Source organism: Chelonia mydas, chromosome 10 (genome assembly GCF_015237465.2).
Source record: "Chelonia mydas isolate rCheMyd1 chromosome 10, rCheMyd1.pri.v2, whole genome shotgun sequence".
Taxonomy (NCBI): Eukaryota; Metazoa; Chordata; order Testudines; family Cheloniidae; genus Chelonia; species Chelonia mydas.
The window spans coordinates 58,989,670-59,008,444 of NC_051250.2; the positions used below are offsets into that span (position 1 = coordinate 58,989,670).

An 18,775-nucleotide genomic window follows, 5' to 3' on the forward strand; every position below is an offset into this window, starting at 1 on the left:
GCAGCTATCAAATCCCCCCTCATTCTTCTCTTCTGCAGACTAAACAATCCCAGCTCCCTCAGCCTCTCCTCATAAGTCATGTGCTCTAGACCCCTAATCATTTTTGTTGCCCTTCGCTGGACTCTCTCCAATTTATCCACATCCTTCTTGTAGTGTGGGGCCCAAAACTGGACACAGTACTCCAGATGAGGCCTCACCAGTGTCGAATAGAGGGGAACGATCACGTCCCTCGATCTGCTCGCTATGCCCCTACTTATACATCCCAAAATGCCATTGGCCTTCTTGGCAACAAGGGCACACTGCTGACTCATATCCAGCTTCTCGTCCACTGTCACCCCTAGGTCCTTTTCCGCAGAACTGCTGCCTAGCCATTCGGTCCCTAGTCTGTAGCGGTGCATTGGATTCTTCCATCCTAAGTGCAGGACCCTGCACTTATCCTTATTGAACCTCATCAGATTTCTTTTGGCCCAAACCTCCAATTTGTCTAGGTCCTTCTGTATCCTATCCCTCCCCTCCAGCGTATCTACCACTCCTCCCAGTTTAGTATCATCCGCAAATTTGCTGAGAGTGCAATCCACACCATCCTCCAGATCATTTATGAAGATATTGAATAAAACCGGCCCCAGGACCGACCCCTGGGGCACTCCACTTGACACCGGCTGCCAACTAGACATGGAGCCATTGATCACTACCCGTTGAGCCCGACAATCTAGCCAGCTTTCTACCCACCTTATAGTGCATTCATCCAGCCCATACTTCCTTAACTTGCTGACAAGAATACTGTGGGAGACCGTGTCAAAAGCTTTGCTAAAGTCAAGAAACAATACATCCACTGCTTTCCCTTCATCCACAGAACCAGTAATCTCATCATAAAAGGCGATTAGATTAGTCAGGCATGACCTTCCCTTGGTGAATCCATGCTGACTGTTCCTGATCACTTTCCTCTCATGTAAGTGCTTCAGGATTGATTCTTTGAGGACCTGCTCCATGATTTTTCCAGGGACTGAGGTGAGGCTGACTGGCCTGTAGTTCCCAGGATCCTCCTCCTTCCCTTTTTTAAAGATTGGCACTACATTAGCCTTTTTCCAGTCATCCGGGACTTCCCCCGTTCGCCACGAGTTTTCAAAGATAATGGCCAAGGGCTCTGCAATCACAGCAGCCAATTCCTTCAGCACTCTCGGATGCAACTCGTCCGGCCCCATGGACTTGTGCACGTCCAGCTTTTCTAAATAGTCCCTAACCACCTCTATCTCCACAGAGGGCTGGCCATCTCTTCCCCATTTTGTGATGCCCAGCGCAGCAGTCTGGGAGCTGACCTTGTTAGTGAAAACAGAGGCAAAAAAAGCATTGAGTACATTAGCTTTTTCCACATCCTCTGTCACTAGGTTGCCTCCCTCATTCAGTAAGGGGCCCACACTTTCCTTGGCTTTCTTCTTGTTGCCAACATACCTGAAGAAACCCTTCTTGTTACTCTTGACATCTCTTGCTAGCTGCAGCTCCAGGTGCGATTTGGCCCTCCTGATATCTTTCCTACATGCCTGAGCAATATTTTTATACTCTTCCCTGGTCCCTAGGAAGGGCCTAGCGCCTCTGCAGTGGAAATATTGGAGAAGACTAATGTATGTTTCTGGCCCCCTAATGTTTTTTGCCTCCACAATATCTCATGGAGTCAAGAGCAGAACTCTGTTTCCACACACAAGAAGGTGGAGGTGAGAGTGGGACCCAGAGGGAAGGGCTCCCGCTGCAGTGCACAAGATCAGGCTGGCTGCCACAGAGCGGATAGGAGCAACTTTTCCTCTCCCATCTTTCCAGCCATCGTGGGTCCCAGTGGAGACATCAGGCCCGAAGGAGGGGCCGGAGCATGTGCCCAGCCACCAGGGCTAGGTGGGAGTAATGGGGCATCAACACATAGTGCACCAGCTGCTAGGAGGGGTGGGGAAGCACAGTACAATAAAGAACTGCTGTAGGAATGGCAATAGGAACTGCTGGAAATACCTCTTCCCAGCTGGGAGCTGGCTGTTCCTCTTCCTCCCCCACCAGCTGCCCCCAACCAAGTTTAAGTTGCTCCCCCTCTTATCCTTCCATTCACAGCAAGCTTCCACCCCCTGGGTAATCAAGGCTGATGTATGTAGGTGAACACCTGTACTAAGAAGAAATTGATCGGTAAAGGAATCTCTCTGGCAGCTGTGAAACGCCTATATTTTGGCAGATGACTGTCCTACAGCAGTTTTGTAAGACTGTTAGAGGTGGTTGCAGGCATGTGCTGTTAATGGAAAACACCTTTGTAAACTTCAGGCTTGTCTACATGGGGAAGCTAGCACTCAGTGAGCTAGGGTGTAAATTTAAAGCACACTCGCTACACTAGCTTCCATGTAGCTACTCTTACTGCACACTAAGGGCATGTCTACACTTGCCGTGGATCGATGCTGTGGCAGTCGATCCACTGGGGGTCGATGTAGCAGCTCTAGTGAAGACCTGCTAAATCAACTGCCAATCACTTTCCCATTGACTCTGGTATTTCACCAGAACAAGAAGTATAAGGTAAGTTGACGGGAGAGTTTCTCGCGTCGACCCAGCCTGGTGTAGACACCGCAATAAGTTAGCCTAAGGTACATCGACTCCAGCTATGTTATTCACATAGCTGGAGTTGCATAATTAGGTCCACCTAGGGACGTGCCATAAGAGTGCCATCAGTGTTATACCAATAAAATAAAAACCAGCAGGATCTTATTAAAGGGGAAAAGGCAAAATGCCACATTTATTGTGAATACAGAAAGAATCATAGTAGGCAGTTAGTTATAGCTATAACATTCCCTTCAATCTCATATTTTTACACACACACACACACACACACACACACACACACACACACACACACACACACACACACACACACACACACACACACACACACAGGTTCTGCAAGGTTGTTATCATAGTTAACAGCCTTAGAGTTGCTCATGCCAAGCCACAGGCCAGGTGGCCTGGACGTGAGGAGGGAGCAGGGCCTTCTCAGATGCTCATCTGATGCTCCTGGAAGTTGGTTTGCAGAATCAGGCCCCAAAGTTCTCACTTTCCAGAGTCCATTTTTATAGGAATTTCTTCCTATGCCAGTCTATGGGAATTGCTTCATCATGCTGTTGCTGAATCAATCAGCAGATGGCACATTCCTGACGGCTCCGTGCTGCCCGATGTTATCTTGTTCTTTGGTTCTCCCATTCTTGAGGCTGTTGGGTGGATTCCAGTCTGCCCTCCGGGGGTCCTCTGATTATTTCCACTTGACGCCTTCTTTGGCTGATGGACACTGGATTCTTAGGCTGGCACCTCCCTGATCATTCAGTTATTATCCACACCAAGCATCCATCCATACATACATCCTCTATCTCTATTTTAATCACAATTGTTAACAAAGCGAGATGAATACAACAAAAGGGCGGGGAGTCTCTGGCTGCTGTTTCTGTTGGTACAGAGTATTACTTTGAGTCTCTCTCTCTCTCTGTGTGTGAGTAGTTGTTGTTACAAAGAATTGCTTTGAGAACAGACTCTGTCTTAGAATGTACTAACACAATTAGCAGCTTGCAAGTTTCACACATAGAGGGAGAGAAACAGTACCAAAAACCAAGAGACCTCTTAATTAGTAATACCCTGGAATTTAAACCGTGATTTTAATACAGAACTTCTTTAATATGATCCAACATCAGGTGGTTTAGCTTAATACACTTTCGAAGTGCATTAAGTTAACGTGTACAAAGGCACTCTTACTGCTCAGGAAGACTGTCCACATGGGGAGTTAGTGTGGAGTAGCTAATAAGCACAGCTGTAAATCTTACCAGCGTGAACTTACCTCATATACAATTCAGGTTGTGTAGGGGTATCCATGAATTTTTAAAACTACAGCATACAGTACAGATCATCTTAGTGAATCTGGTCTTAGTGAATAGTTTAAATATTTGAATATCCAAACCTTCCCAGACAGCAAGTTAGGGCTCTTTTCAGGTGGGAGAGAAACATTCAGTTTTAGGTACTAGATTCAAAATGAAGAATAGTCTCTTGGTTGCAGAAGAATTTCACTCAGAAAATCAAGGTGTTCCAAAGACATTTTGTGGAATGGTTAACCTGGGTTCAACTCTTCTTAAACTAAATTGGATTCATGAATATTGTTGCTAATAAAATGAGAATTTAGATAAGCCTGGAAACTTAAAGGTGACCATAAGCAAATGGAGGATTGAAAATCCCTGTGACTCTACTTTGGCTGGGAAATGTGTATTAATTGTCTAGCTCTGAGTAAGGGTAGTCTTACTTGGTCATTACAAAATCAGGAAAACATTAAAGTAGCATTAATCCTTTTCTCTCTGTTAACAAGTGTTTTATTATGTTTTCAAAGGAAGATCCAAGATTGAAAATTCCAGCTCATCTGAGGAAAAAGACATCACTAGATCCTGTAGATTTAGGCCCCTTGCCAGTAAGTGAAATATTTTTTTTTTTGTTCTGAGGCTGATCTAATTTAAATATTTAAACTATCTCTAAATTTACTGCAAACAAAACTATGATACACTTTTATATATTTAATATAAAGTATATAGCCAACACTCAAATTTTGAATCACATTGCTGAGACTTCAGTGATTGTAACTTGCTATAATATACAAATACTGCAATTCACTTACTATAGTGATTAAATTGTTAGCATTTGTTGCAAACAGGATGTATAAGAATTAGTATTAAAAGATCACTTTTCTTATAGCCAGGATGGGAAGAGAGAACCCACACAGATGGAAGAATATTCTACATAAACCATAGTATGTACAATGTAGTATCTCCTTGTAAGTTGCTATGTAATTTATTACTGAATCAGATCTAAATTGGTGACACTAACTTAAAAAATGTCTTGCAGATACAAAAAAAACACAATGGGAAGATCCTCGGTTGCAGAATGTAGCAATAACTGGACCAGTAAGACTTTTATATAGATTTGTATATTTTTGCAAAAAAATATTAACAGAAATTAAATGAAATTTTACCACTATTATCAAATATTCAGTCTGGAGTGCCTAACGTCTGTAGTGCTTGAACTTAACAGACTTGAGAAGGCATATCTGAAAGTGAAATATCTGTATTTCTAGATCTGTTACCCTTAGAAATAATCTTTAAATAAAGAAGAAACATTGAGTCCATGCGGAAAGCAGAGAATTTCCTCAATAGAGAAGGCAATATTTTCGAAGTTACTGATCAACTCTGTGTGATATTTAGCTGTGTTGTGCAAAATAAGACTAATTTAATCCTTGACCTAACATAAACTTTCAGAAAATTAAACTTTTCTTTAAAAGAAATGTATTTCTGTTCCAAAAGGAAATTAACTTCCTAGCTTTGATACTTAATGTGACAGATAAAACTGCCAGCAATACTAATTGCAAATTACAATTTCAGACCGGATTTCAGTTTCAAAATATTAATTTTTTTTAGTAATGAAGTGTCTTATTTCAATAATTGTTTGTTCAAAGGCTGTGCCTTACTCCAGGGATTATAAACGAAAATATGAATTCTTCAGAAAGAAGTTGAAGAAGCAGGTTAGTGATCTAGTAATACCTTACAAAAATGTGAGAAACCTCTTTCAGTATAAACTCAATAGGCCAGATTATCCAAAGCTTACTCCATTCCAAGAGCAACATATGGGGGCTGAAAAGCAATCTGTTCAGGCAGCTGACAGTTTTCCCCATCGGGAGCTTTCAGATTGCGTAAACCCAATGTGCTTGACCTCTCCCTCTTGACACTAGCATAAAAAGCATGTCTGGGGGAGAGGAAGGAGGAAATATGGCTGGAGCAGGCTGTGTTCTGATGACTCTCAACTAACCTAAGAGCATTCCTGAGGCTTCTGTAACTAATGCAGGAAGTCAGGGTAGTGCAGATTTTCTCTAAGAATCAAGGAGCCATAACCAACTCCCTGGTGGTCATGATCTCCCTCCTCCCCCATCGCTACCGGCTCTGTCTTTGTAAATGTGGACTAAGGGCTTATCTGTACAGTTTGGCACTATGGACTAGAGGGATGTTGATACAGCAATATGTTAATGTGCACTTAGGAACTTTTGGTTTGTGCCATCAGGGATGACATGGGCCATTTAATGCAACATTTTGGTGCATTTTAGAATTCACATCCCTCTAGTGCACTTTGCCACACTGCGTAGACAAGCCGTAAGCTAGGGACTGCATTGAAAATGACTGAACTTATTGTACATGATCTGTTGAGAACTGGAAAAACATAATGTGAAGAAATTTTGGTGTGCCGTCTGGCATCAGGGCACTTGGTTTGATATCCATACTAGGCATATCATTACCTGTACTCCTTATGACACTGAATGTTGGTGACTCTGTATGCTGCACTATACCGGAGGGGAGATATTGGAAGAACTTTGGAACAGCATCACTTAATGGTGCTTGCTACCATTCAATTTAGGAATGCAGCTGGTTAGATCATAGATAGTATGGCCTAATCATCAACAAAATATTGAATATTTAATATTGGGACCTAGGATCAAGATTTTAGAGGGACTCAGCAATGAAGACTGAGTATATTTAGTCCATCATTGATTAATATAGTGTAACTTGAACTTCTTACTGTTTCAATAAATAGTTAACATTGAAAAATTGGAGGGAGTTCAGAAAAGAGCTACAAAAATTATTCAAAGTGTGGAAAACATGCCTGATAGATTTAGCTTCTTAAATTTCTCACTGCTTAATTTATCCAAGAGACAGTTCAGAGGTTACTTGATCGCTGTCTACAAGTACGTATATAAAGAAGAGATTTCTGATAGTAGATAATTGTTTAGTACAAAAAGGCATAATGATATCCAGTGGTTGGAAGATGCAACTAGACAACTCAGACTAGAGAGAAGGCACATTTTTTTAACTGTGAGGGTAACTAACCATTGGAGCAACTTACCTAGGGATATGGTGGATTCTCCACTATTTAATTATTTTCAATCAAGATTGGATATCTTTCTGGCAGATATTGTGTAGCTCAAACAGAAGTTATGGGCTTGATTGCAGAAATTATTGGGGATGGCTCTCTGACCATTATTATGCAGAAGTCAGACTAGATGATCATAATAGTCCTTTCTGGCCTTAAAATCTCATAATATATACCACAAGACAAAAGTTACACATGTTCAAAGCAAAAGTATTGTATGGATTATGAGCATGAAGCAAAAATGAGTGGAAAGAACAAAAGCTGACATGCAAATAATATTAAAGAACATATGCAGAGTGGCCAACCAGAACATGTGTTTTATATCCGTATGAAAATTTTAGGTTAGACATGTACTTCACTTGTTAAAAACAAATAACTTCCCTAACATTTCAAGCTTATGTTTTCTGAACAGAAAAGCATCTTGAAGAAATTCTACATTTGGTACACTTCATTCTGTTATGTGCACCTGGTCTAGCAAACGCAGACTGCATTTTATACAGCATGATCCTAATCTAGGAAGTGATAGTGAGCTCAACCATGCAACATAATCATATCAGTTTGTGACAATCATATTCTTTAAGAATGAAATAAAATGTTCACTGTTAGTCTTCTTAATCACCACAAACTTGATTATTTTTGTAATAATATGCGCCTGGATGCCATATGCAAAAGGAGAGGAAGATCTTAGGGGCAGTGGACTAGAAATTGGAATAAATAAATAGAAAAACTCTATGAGCAAAATGCTTTATGACTGCAGATGAAATTAAAATGTTTGGGGTTAATCTTAAACACATGATGTAATTACTGTACAGTATTAAAGCATTCTACACTTTGATATCCTTTCAACAACAAAGCAGATGCTCAATCACAGTAAGCATTTATTTTAACATATGACTTCCTTAATGGGGAGTAGAACTTGGTATACAAATCTCTCCATGCTGGTTAAATCTTCTGAAAATAGCCATTTTTTCAACCATGTTATGTTGCATATCCACAGAACATACTATTGAAATAAAGTGACATGCATGTCATCTTTTGACTTTGCCTTATTGAATTTTGCATGGCCAAGTGCAGTGTTGATTATTCAGTTCTCCTATTTTTCCTATTCCTTTTCAGAGTGATATTCCAAACAGATTTGAAATGAAACTTCACCGTACAACAATCCTTGAAGATTCTTACAGAAGAATTATAGCTGTAAAGAGAGCAGATTTCCTTAAAGCAAGACTCTGGATTGAGTTTGATGGTGAAAAAGGCTTAGATTATGGAGGAGTGGCCAGAGAATGGTTCTTCCTTCTCTCTAAAGAAATGTTTAATCCCTATTATGGATTGTTTGAATATTCTGCCACGTAAGTAAAAAAGAAAATGCAAGTTGGGGAAAGTAGCTTCAGTTTAATCTCTAACATAAACTGAAAATAATAACAACTTTTGCAGCATTTAAGGAAGTTTTTTGGTACATAGTACTGTTGGCTCAGCAAGAGAACATTGTGCTGTCCCAGAAACCATTTCTATATTTTGCTGACAGTCTGAAATGAACCTTCGTATTCTTTGTACAGACAAATGTCAGTTTGCAGCCAATGTCTCTGTTCCTGTAATTTTTTCACATTCATGATTGGCTATATATTTAGAACAAACACGATAGCATTTCTTCTTGAATTAATGCATGTGTCCATTCTCACTTTACAGAAATGACTGAACAAATTTTGTAAAATAAGAGGGAGTTAACGATAACAAACAAAACACACAGGGTAAAACCTTGATCCCATTAAAATAATTTTACCATTTGCTTCAGCGGGGCCATGACTTCACTGATAGTTTCTATTGGTGTTTCAAAATTTCAGGCCTACTAAATTTAGTTGCCTGCACTGAACATGATTTTAATATTAAACTAGTAACTGTATAAACCACGTGTTTTTATGAGAGATACTAAGATTTCTTTCAGATCCTTTGCTATGGTAATTGTTCATGCAAAATTTTGCAAGTGGTGTTTTCCTCCTCTTAGGGATAACTACACTCTGCAGATCAATCCAAACTCTGGATTGTGCAATGAAGATCATCTCTCATACTTCAAGTTTATAGGACGTGTAGCTGGAATGGCCGTTTACCATGGCAAGCTACTGGATGGTTAGTATTTGTTCTTCATAATACAGTATGCAGATCAATATTGTGTTTTGAATTTGATTTATCTAACTTGAATACTCTTTACTCTTTCCTCTTTCAAGGCTTTTTTATTCGACCTTTTTATAAGATGATGCTTCAAAAACCAATAACACTTCAAGATATGGAATCTGTGGTATGTCAATTCTGCTGCCATTATGCATGTTACATTTTAATATTTACACTAAAAGTTTTTGAATACTAAATATTTAAAACAAATGTACACTTTGAATCTTTAGCTCCTTGCTTTTTAAAACAAAATACTACTGGTAAAATTTTCATAGATGTTGAAGTGGTTTAGAACCCTGAGGTCCACAAAAAGTCACTGGGTCCTAGGCTGCTAACTCATTTAAGCTCTCTTGAAAACTTTACTCTGAACCGTCTGTGATGTTCACTTAAATTATTTCTAGGACAGCAATGTTGTTTAATGTCTTATCACAAAGGACCAAGAGTTGGGTTTCCTGTCTTCTTCCTAGTTCACTACTAATTTTCTGCCGTATGATTATTGAAAGCAGTATATACCTTCCACACCAGGATATTGGGTAGCTTAATTAATACAAAGTATTCTGAGATCCTCAAAATAAATATCATAAATGCAAAGTGTTATCTTTTATTACAGTTTTTGTTTCCATAGTACTAAAGGTCTTGCATTAAATTTTCACCCCTTTGAGGTTCCGTCTTTGGGAACCAGATGCCACATTATGGAAAATGTTGTTCCAGTGACAGCATCTGGATTGTTGATGGGCCCCATTTAGAACAGTTGTTTTAGAGTATTCTGTTTAGAATATGGTATTCAGTGCCACTGTTCTTTTCTGTAATGTATACAGTTAATATAAATAGACCACATTGGAATCTTTCTGTTCTGACAGTAACAAAGATCTTGCCTTAAAATTTTACCCTTAATGGGATTCCATCTTTTTTTGTACTATTGTATCCTCTGAATGCTTTACGTTCTCCGACCCTTTATAGTTATGCCGAGCAATATAGGAGAGAAGAATACTCCAGAGAAGTCTAAAATGTAAGGTCACAACAATGTGTACAAAACATCTTATCACCATCTTATGTTATATCAGCACTGAAGATATTTCAGGACTTCAATTTTAAACTTTTTTAACCTATGTTTCTTCTCTGAGTGTTCATCTACACAGATTTCATTCTTGGTGTGCATGCATGTGAAATTGGATTCTTTTGAATAGCAGTGTGTCTCGAGTGTGTACCTATGCCCACGGCCAGGATCACGGCAGGCTCTGATTCCCACCCCCTCCTCCTGAGCTGGTGACAGAGAGCCTCTCCTAGGGTTCCATCCTCCAGAAGTTTTAAGGTAGAGTCCCATACCAATCCCTTGGCATGCAAATCCAAGTTGACATCAACTGTCCTTTCCTATTCCAAGAACTTCGTTGCTGCCGAAATCTCTAGGAAGACAGTCTTGGTGCCAAATATAGTGATACCAAGGTTGCCAGCACCATCCACGTAGGCACTGGAAGTCATGGCATTAAGCACTCCCATACTAAGACCCCTTTCCTCAGCATATACTACCTGCTGTCTACGTCAGCACTACTACCATATGTGGTACCAAGATCTTCCTGTGGCACTGGGATTCTCCTTTCATTGAGAGGCTACGGGAGGTCATTACTAAACCACCCACCCAAGCTTCCAGATCAGATGCTGGTTTTGGTAAGGCTGTTCTACAGTCTATAATTAGGCGTCCACTTCCCCATGTAGTGCTGTGGCAATTGCTTGTTACTTGCCAACTGTGGAATCCATAGACAGTCTTTCAGAGAATGAGAGAACTATTATTTACCTTAAAATAACTATGGTTCTTTGAGATGCGGTGTCCACCCAGAGTCAATGACTTGTCCTCCTTCCCCACTGATTGGAGTCTTGCTCCTTTTGGATTCTTATTGGTGGTGTAAATGAGTGAGGGTTGCAGCTGCCACACCCTTCATGCCCTCACCTACAGCAAGGCAGAAGGTACTCAGGTCCCGGGCAACTCCCTGGACTCTTCTGTTCAAAAGAATCTGATCTCATTCACATGGGATATGTGCTTACCAAGAGTGGAACCTGTGGCAACAACAAATCTTGAACCACAGTCATTGTAAGGTAACTGACCATTCTATATCTTAACATCTAATAAAGCGTTTTCTGGCTAATTTCCAGAGTTTGATCATTTTGAGAATGAAAGACTAGTGACCAAATACTAACGGCAGCATCTAACTTTCTCAGGCTTGATCTACTTTTTCCAGATTTTTTTACCTCACATAGCAAACTAGAAGATTCATATTTTGCAAGAGGTTTGAAAAGTTCTTCTACAGCAGGAGTACCTGCATGAAGACTGGAGAATCAAAGCAGTAGCCCAAACATACTCATATTTTAGAGTTTATCTAATCCTTCACCCCATGCCCATCTTGAATAGTACTTTAAACAGAGTACCCTCCTTTATTGGGAGGGAGTAACTTGTGGTGGTCAATACCCCATCCTGCTAATGGATAAGGAATAGTATTGAAATTGGCAAATGAGGGAGTAGGGAGGATACTGGTTAAAGTGAATGAAAGAAAATACTTTATTCTTTAACCACATTCTTCTCCTTTGTTTTGAAATTTTACCGCCCAAAAAACAATGAGTTGTGCCTCACTTTTGAAGTACTCAAATGTAATTCCTTTGGTCTTCAGTGTTGAAGGAAGTGATTTGTCTCTGTGTGTTTAACCAGACAAATATAAGTAGTTACTCTGTTTACAATGAGTTTAATGAAGACCTCAGTCTTTATTCAGTTGGGTTGGGTATAAATGTGGAACATGCTCTGTTTGTTTCAAGTAAGTCTTCTATACTTATTTATTAAGCATGCAACTTTCATTTTTAGGATAGTGAATATTACAATTCTCTGAGATGGATTCTTGAAAATGATCCAACAGAATTGGATCTCAGGTTTATTGTTGATGAAGAACTCTTTGGACAGGTTTGTATATTGATGTTTCGTCTATTCTACTTTACATTTGTACAGTGGAACTGAGTGGTTTTCTCTGTACAGTACTTAAAAATAGGATAATGTGATAAATACACATGCACTTCAGAATTGTGTTGGGCTGTTCACTCCTGCTTCTTCCTGTGGCTTGTACATGATCACTTAACGTTTTGCTAAAGTAGTTGTAATTTGAGAAATGACTGGGAAATGGCTGTTTCAGCAAAGCTTTTGACACAATAAATTGTTCTTTTGACTAAACAGCAGCTACCTCTTTAGAATACAGCTGTTGTGGTGAATACTTTTGCAGATTAAAATAAACATTCTAAAATGTCCTGTCACTTAAGTCTTAATGAAAGCTGCATCCTTGTGATGGTTCCAGAAGTGCTGGAAATGAATAGAGCTATTTTTAAAAAATACTGTTAGAAATAGGTTCCCTTGACAAGTGTGACCATACTTTTTTGAGTTACACAAGCAAAACTATGGAACAAACTTTTTTATGTCAGTGGAGGAAATCTGTGCAGGACTTAAGTAATGTGGATCTACCACTGGTCTTGCACAGAAATCCCAGTTTACAATGATTAACCAGATACAAGCACACTAGTAGGTTTTATGGTTCTGTGGGGGCATGGCCTTAAAGTAATTAAGATTGCAAGACAGGAAAATAAAAATTTAGATGTGTAACAGGCTGAAAACTCAGGCTGTATACTGAGGGTCTGGTAATACTAAACCACTGTGTAGCAGATGTGTGTGTCAGTGCTCTGCTCACCAAAAATGCTGTAACTGTTTTGTAGGTGTTTTTTCTAAGAAATCTTGAGGAAAAAGTTTGGCTCACTGCAAGTGCAGATTGTGAAGTTAGTAAAAATATACAGTATTACTGAAAACTTCTGTGCACACTTAGTAATTTACTGTACTTGAGTCAGATAACTGAGCTGTTACATTGCAATCTGGCACCACTGAATTGTGTATGTATGTGTAATATAAAAAAGGTATTTATTCAGGTGGCATGAGAGAGTGGTGCTATCTGTCATAGTTTTCAGATTCTTGAAGAATTAAAGTGAATTAAAAATACTTAATATTTAAACTTGTGTTGTGTTGAGCACATACTTTGTGTAAAAGTATGTTTCTTGTTTAGACCCATCAACATGAGCTGAAAAGTGGTGGATCAGAAATAGTTGTCACCAACAAGAACAAGCGAGACTACATTCAGTAAGTAGTTGAACAGTCTATGGAATATACCTCACCTCATTCCAGTTTCTCTAAATACAGGGTGGTCTTGGTATTTTGTGTTTCGTTGAGCTTCTGATTGTCTTGCAGCAAGCTGTAGCCTTGACGTGGTATGTGCATTGTTTGTACTTCAAATATTCAGTTTTATTTTACAGTCTTGTAATTCAATGGAGATTTGTGAGCAGAGTCCAGAAGCAGATGGCTGCCTTTAAAGAGGTATTAATTTCTAAATACACTGTATCTTTTAAAAATCTTTCATACCCAATATTAAGAAAAATCTTTTGTAACACAACATCAAGATTCACAGGCTAGGTTGCTATGACTGTAAAAGAGGCAGAGCAATCAGATATTTAATGGTGTATGGTTTCAGCTCTGAATTACTTTAATGATGCAGCACTATTGTTAAAACACTTATCAGCTTTTTCATTATCAATCTCCCGTCACATGCCTAAAAATTAACTTATTGTCCAATCCTGAACAATCCTAGTTGAAATACAAATGATTTTTTTTACAAATTCTGAAATCATTTTTTATGGTTTTAAGTAACAAAAGTGTAAATAAAATTAAGTTTACTGGAATTAAGTGACTTTAACTAATTTTTCTCCTCTTTATACAAATGACACTCTGTAAATCACTAGTTCAGTGGTTCCCAAACTGGTTTGTGAATCATTGGTGGTCCATGAAGAGCTAGCTGGTCACACAATGTTGGCTTTCCTGACTTTCCAGCTGCTAAACACTTAGGCTAATAAGCAGATACATATACTTTTCCATGTGTAGGAAATTACTATACTTGCCACAGTACAGTAATTGCCACAGGGATGTTGTGATTGTGAATGGACAGGGCAGGAGGAGCAGAAGTCTCAGTAATAAGTGGGAGAGGAGCTGGTGAATGAGCTGGTCTTCTCAGATTCGGCCCGCTCTTTTTAAAACAAAAAAACACCCTGTACCCTATGAGCAAATTAAAGCCCTGCATTATTACAAAGTTTGTGTGGTTTTCAGTAAATAAGGATGACACTGACTGATTGATGAGCGTAAATATTCAACAGCTGTCTCATTGACTGAGCATATTCTATCCTGTTCATTGAATGAAGCAGGAGTCCTGTGGAAAAAAATTTAATGGAATTAGACTAGCATAATGAATATGCACAAGGGAGCAGAAATTTTTATCCAACAGAAGTAGAATCGAGATTTCTGGATTCTATTCCTGGTTCTGGGTCTCCCATGGAAGACACTTGGATTCTATTTGGGGCTTTGCCAGAATTGACTATGTGCAACTTTCCAGATCCTTCATTATATCCTCTGTGAAATGGGAGAAATTATTTGAGCTTCCAAAATCAGGAATATAAGGCCTTGACCCGTATTCATGGATAAAAATGGACAGAAGTGGTAATGTCAGCATAAGCATGCCCAGTGTAGCTGGAACAACATTGAAACTGTTTCAGTTTGCATTGAAAGCCAAATCTGTTTCCAGCATTCCCCAGGAATGATGGAACAAAGTTTTCATACAGCCACCTTTGCACCCTGCCCTCTCAGGATCTGCATGAAGTACAGCTTAGCCAGACCCAAAATTGTGGCCAGGTGTGTTTGAAAACAGTGCTGTATTTAATGTAATGCCTTGCCTGTAGCTCTTGGAACGTGGAGATCTAACTCTTAATGGGTGGGAGGGGCAGTTTAAAATATAACTTGGTTTTCACCATTTTTTTCCCTATATTTTAGGGGTTTTTTGAACTAATATCACAAGATCTAATCAAAATTTTTGATGAAAATGAACTAGAGGTAAGTGTATCATAGAACAGGAAACAAATTCTATTGGAACCATATTTTGTTGACTTACATTTTGGTATTTCTCATTTGTGTAGTTACTAATGTGTGGACTGGGAGATGTGGATGTGGCTGACTGGAAGCTATATACAAAATACAAAAATGGCTACAGCATAAATCACCAAGTTATACAGTGGTTTTGGAAGGTAACAACAAGCTCTAACTTACTATTTATGCAAAAATCTACATTTTTAAAACTGCTGTTTATCAGCTATACAGATGTATTATTTGTTTAATAGAAAAAAGTGTATATTTGTACATGAAAGCTATAAACAGGGAACATAAGAACTAGAAATGATGCATGTTTAGGAATATAATACAGTATTGATATGTATCCCCTTCAAAAAGCTGTATAGGCTGCTAGGGTTAAATATACTCCCTGTAGCTATTCGGGCATAATTACACTAAAGAGGTATTAAACTCTTGAGTTTAAGTTACAGGAATCTGGCTGCTTGTTTTATAACATCAACAAACTTCAAAGAAAGTAGGGGCCAAATGTGGGAGGGAAGTATTTTAATTGCCTTCTGAGTCAGTAACCCTACTGTTACTGTGCTACTAACTAATTGAAGGTGAAAAAAGATTCAACCAAAATATGTAGACTTCATGGCTTTTAACAGCATGCAGAGAAATAAGTTGTATTTATTATAGAAAATAACAAGAATTAGGCTACCCTTCAGATGTAGAAAAATAAATAGTGTATCACATAAAATTGATAACCAGTGTAACATTAAAAAATTGAACTCTTTCAACTAAGTCTTTAAATATAATTGCCCTGTACAGGCAGTGTTAATGATGGATTCTGAGAAGCGAATAAGATTACTTCAGTTTGTCACTGGCACATCCCGTGTACCTATGAATGGATTTGCTGAGTTGTATGGTAAGTTCTTATAGTGCCATTCTCCCAACTTAACTGGGCTAATCAACATAAAGAACCTGCTTTTCAAACTGTCATGATGATTCACCATTTGACTTGAACCATATGCCTATTACATATCAATTTAAAAAATGCAATTGTGTTTAAACAGTTAAGTAGCAATTTGTAACTAGTTAGAAGTATCATTTAACCACACATGGACAAGATATAGTAATATATATCAGTATGAAAATTGTTCCTTGTAGAGCATTGATCTATCAGCTACTACTGCTATAAATATGCACCCTTAGACTTAAGTATTGGTGTATAAAAAAATCTCTTGCGGTAAATGTGTATCCAGAAATATTTAGAAAGAAATCATTGGAACATACACACACTGCCTTTGAGTCATGTGTACAACATCCACTGATATCAGAAGTTCTACCACAAAACTAGAGCAATATATTGAAAAGACTTAAATCTCCAAAAAAAAAAAAAAAAAAAAAAAAAAAAAAAGGCAAGAAAGAGAGAGACTCACAGAATGGAATGAATCTCAAAGCATTACTTCTTCCTGTAGGTTCAAATGGACCACAGTTGTTTACAGTTGAACAGTGGGGCACCCCAGAAAAACTGCCAAGAGCTCATACCTGGTAAATATTCTCTTAACTTATGTAGATTTTCATGTGTTGAGAAGTAACTTTGATCACAAAAACTTAAGAGCTTTCTTCCTTTTTTTCAGTTTTAACCGCTTGGATTTGCCTCCATATGAGTCATTTGAAGATTTATGGGACAAACTTCTGATAGCAATTGAAAATACTCAGGGTTTTGATGGGGTTGATTAGGCCATTCAACATGCTATGTTGTTCCAGTGCTGCCATTTCTTTTTAAGGGTTTACAAACCATTTAAATATTTCCAGGGAACCTACTGTTGCATTCAGTTATTTGGCTATTGAACTTTCATAGTGTAATTTGTAAAACAAATAAGTGTTAAAAATTCACCAACTCAAATACATTTTGCCATTTTCAGTAATGCATATTTTATTAGTGGCTACAAAATGTACAGTGAGTAGCTTAACCCCACCAATGCCTCAAAGAGTAAAATGTCTTTCAACAATTACCTCTTCTACAGTATTTGCCAGATTGTCCTACATTAAACTACTGAAAGTAAAACTGTGAAACAATGTTTGCGAGTGTACATTTGAAACATTGCTGCTCTTTTGAAGAGTAATTGAAATGATTAAACAGTTTGAGGAAATTCAGTATAATGCAATATCCTATTCTGTGCTGCTTCAGGCTGTTTGACAGATCTGCCCAAAGCACCTTATTATTTAGTATATTGGGTAAAACGTTGGAAAGCATTTGCATTTCTTACTCACGTCAGCTTGCAGAATATTGACTGACTTATATAAGGTTTTTTAAGAATTCTGTTTCTGGCTTGCTTTTGTTAAAATACAGTTTTGACAAAACCAAGAACTTTTGTAAGACACACTTGAGTAGCATGTTTCTGAATTGTAATAAGAAATTATATTCTTTTGTCTGAATTCATATGCTACCGTTCGTTTCTTGAGTTTTAATCACATTTTGATAAATGTTAACAATGGATAATGTTTTCAGTTCAGCCTTTTGCAACAAAATAAATCTTAAAGCAGAATTTGTCTGAATACCACAGAGTATTAGCTAAAATTGACAGTTAAATGCCTTTGTTATCCATTCTTGCAGTATTGCACAACAAAACAGTAAGGACATGTTTACAGGGTTTTATGGGCCAAATTCAGCCATCTGATATGTGCAAACTTCACTGACATCAATGGGAATTGGGCATATGAATCCAGGAGCAGAATTTGGCCCTATAATATGTTTACAGGTTATGCTCGTTTCTATAGCTGCATTTTTATATTTTTTATTTCTTCTCTGTTAGTCTAGAAACCAAATTTGTTAATACGGTATAACCAAAGTCCTAGCCAATAATGTGTAATTTATTGTAGGTTAGCTCTTCTTATAAACTTAGCTTGTTGTGTTTTGTACATGTGGATATTTTGATATGAGTGTCAGCACTGGTTATTTTGGCAAGTGCTGGTTAAAATGATTATCAAACTGAATTCTGAAAAATGTATAGGTTTACACACCTGGCTTGCTTTAATTTGAACATTTTGTTAACCAATATGATCTCTGAGGAAATTACAGTACATAGCTTTGGCCAGCAATTTTTTATTCAGTCACTGTCTTTTAAATATGCAAAACAAAAGTGTAGATCATCTCTATAAAGACATGTAAATTATGTAACAAATATAATAGGTCTTAAGGGATATTTAAAATCCCACTTCGTTTTATTCTTCTTTAAATTGGTCTTTAATGCTGAGTATTACATGTAAATAAAAGTAACTTATACAAAATTCTGATAATCTAGATGCAGTTTTGTAAAACTTGGAATGATATATCAGTAAATCTGTATAGATTTGAATGTAGCAGTATTTGTTGCGTACTTTAAAATATAAAATATTCACAAATAAAGATCCTGAAGCAGTAAATAAAAATTTATTCTAATAAAGAAATTGTGATTCATTGAATTCAAATTCAAGTCAAGAAGCTTAAAGAAGCACTTAGTTCTCAGTTCAGACTTGTTAATGTATTGAGAAGACCCTAGAGAAGACTTATAGAAGCACTGCTCTGCAGTGCTTTGACTGTCCTTCCCCATCCCCAAGATGTACACAAGTAACGTGGATGGATTTTTTTTAAAAGGTCTAGATAATTTTCACCATTAATTGCCTGAGTAGGTATGGAAGCATTACTCATAGGAAGAT

The 18,775-nt window shown here is 37.9% G+C and overlaps 1 protein-coding gene across 5 annotated transcripts in view; it reads left to right on the forward strand.

Annotated features, from left to right (window-relative positions):
* NEDD4 (NEDD4 E3 ubiquitin protein ligase) overlaps nt 1–18,522 on the forward strand; it is a 125,362-nt gene extending 106,840 nt beyond the window's left edge. For all 5 annotated transcript variants that reach the window (XM_007056375.4, XM_027818800.3, XM_043523440.1 and 2 more), the window contains 15 exons: nt 4,385–4,462; nt 4,744–4,798; nt 4,894–4,952; nt 5,501–5,566; nt 8,080–8,309; nt 8,963–9,084; nt 9,183–9,253; nt 11,975–12,070; nt 13,209–13,282; nt 13,456–13,516; nt 15,017–15,076; nt 15,160–15,267; nt 15,902–15,998; nt 16,552–16,624; nt 16,714–18,522. In XM_007056375.4, the coding sequence (XP_007056437.1) occupies nt 4,385–4,462; nt 4,744–4,798; nt 4,894–4,952; nt 5,501–5,566; nt 8,080–8,309; nt 8,963–9,084; nt 9,183–9,253; nt 11,975–12,070; nt 13,209–13,282; nt 13,456–13,516; nt 15,017–15,076; nt 15,160–15,267; nt 15,902–15,998; nt 16,552–16,624; nt 16,714–16,816 (1,353 nt within the window). In that variant the 3' untranslated portion in view covers nt 16,817–18,522. The remainder of the gene's footprint in view (nt 1–4,384; nt 4,463–4,743; nt 4,799–4,893; nt 4,953–5,500; nt 5,567–8,079; nt 8,310–8,962; nt 9,085–9,182; nt 9,254–11,974; nt 12,071–13,208; nt 13,283–13,455; nt 13,517–15,016; nt 15,077–15,159; nt 15,268–15,901; nt 15,999–16,551; nt 16,625–16,713) is intronic.
* The last annotated feature ends 253 nt before the right edge of the window (nt 18,523–18,775 follow it).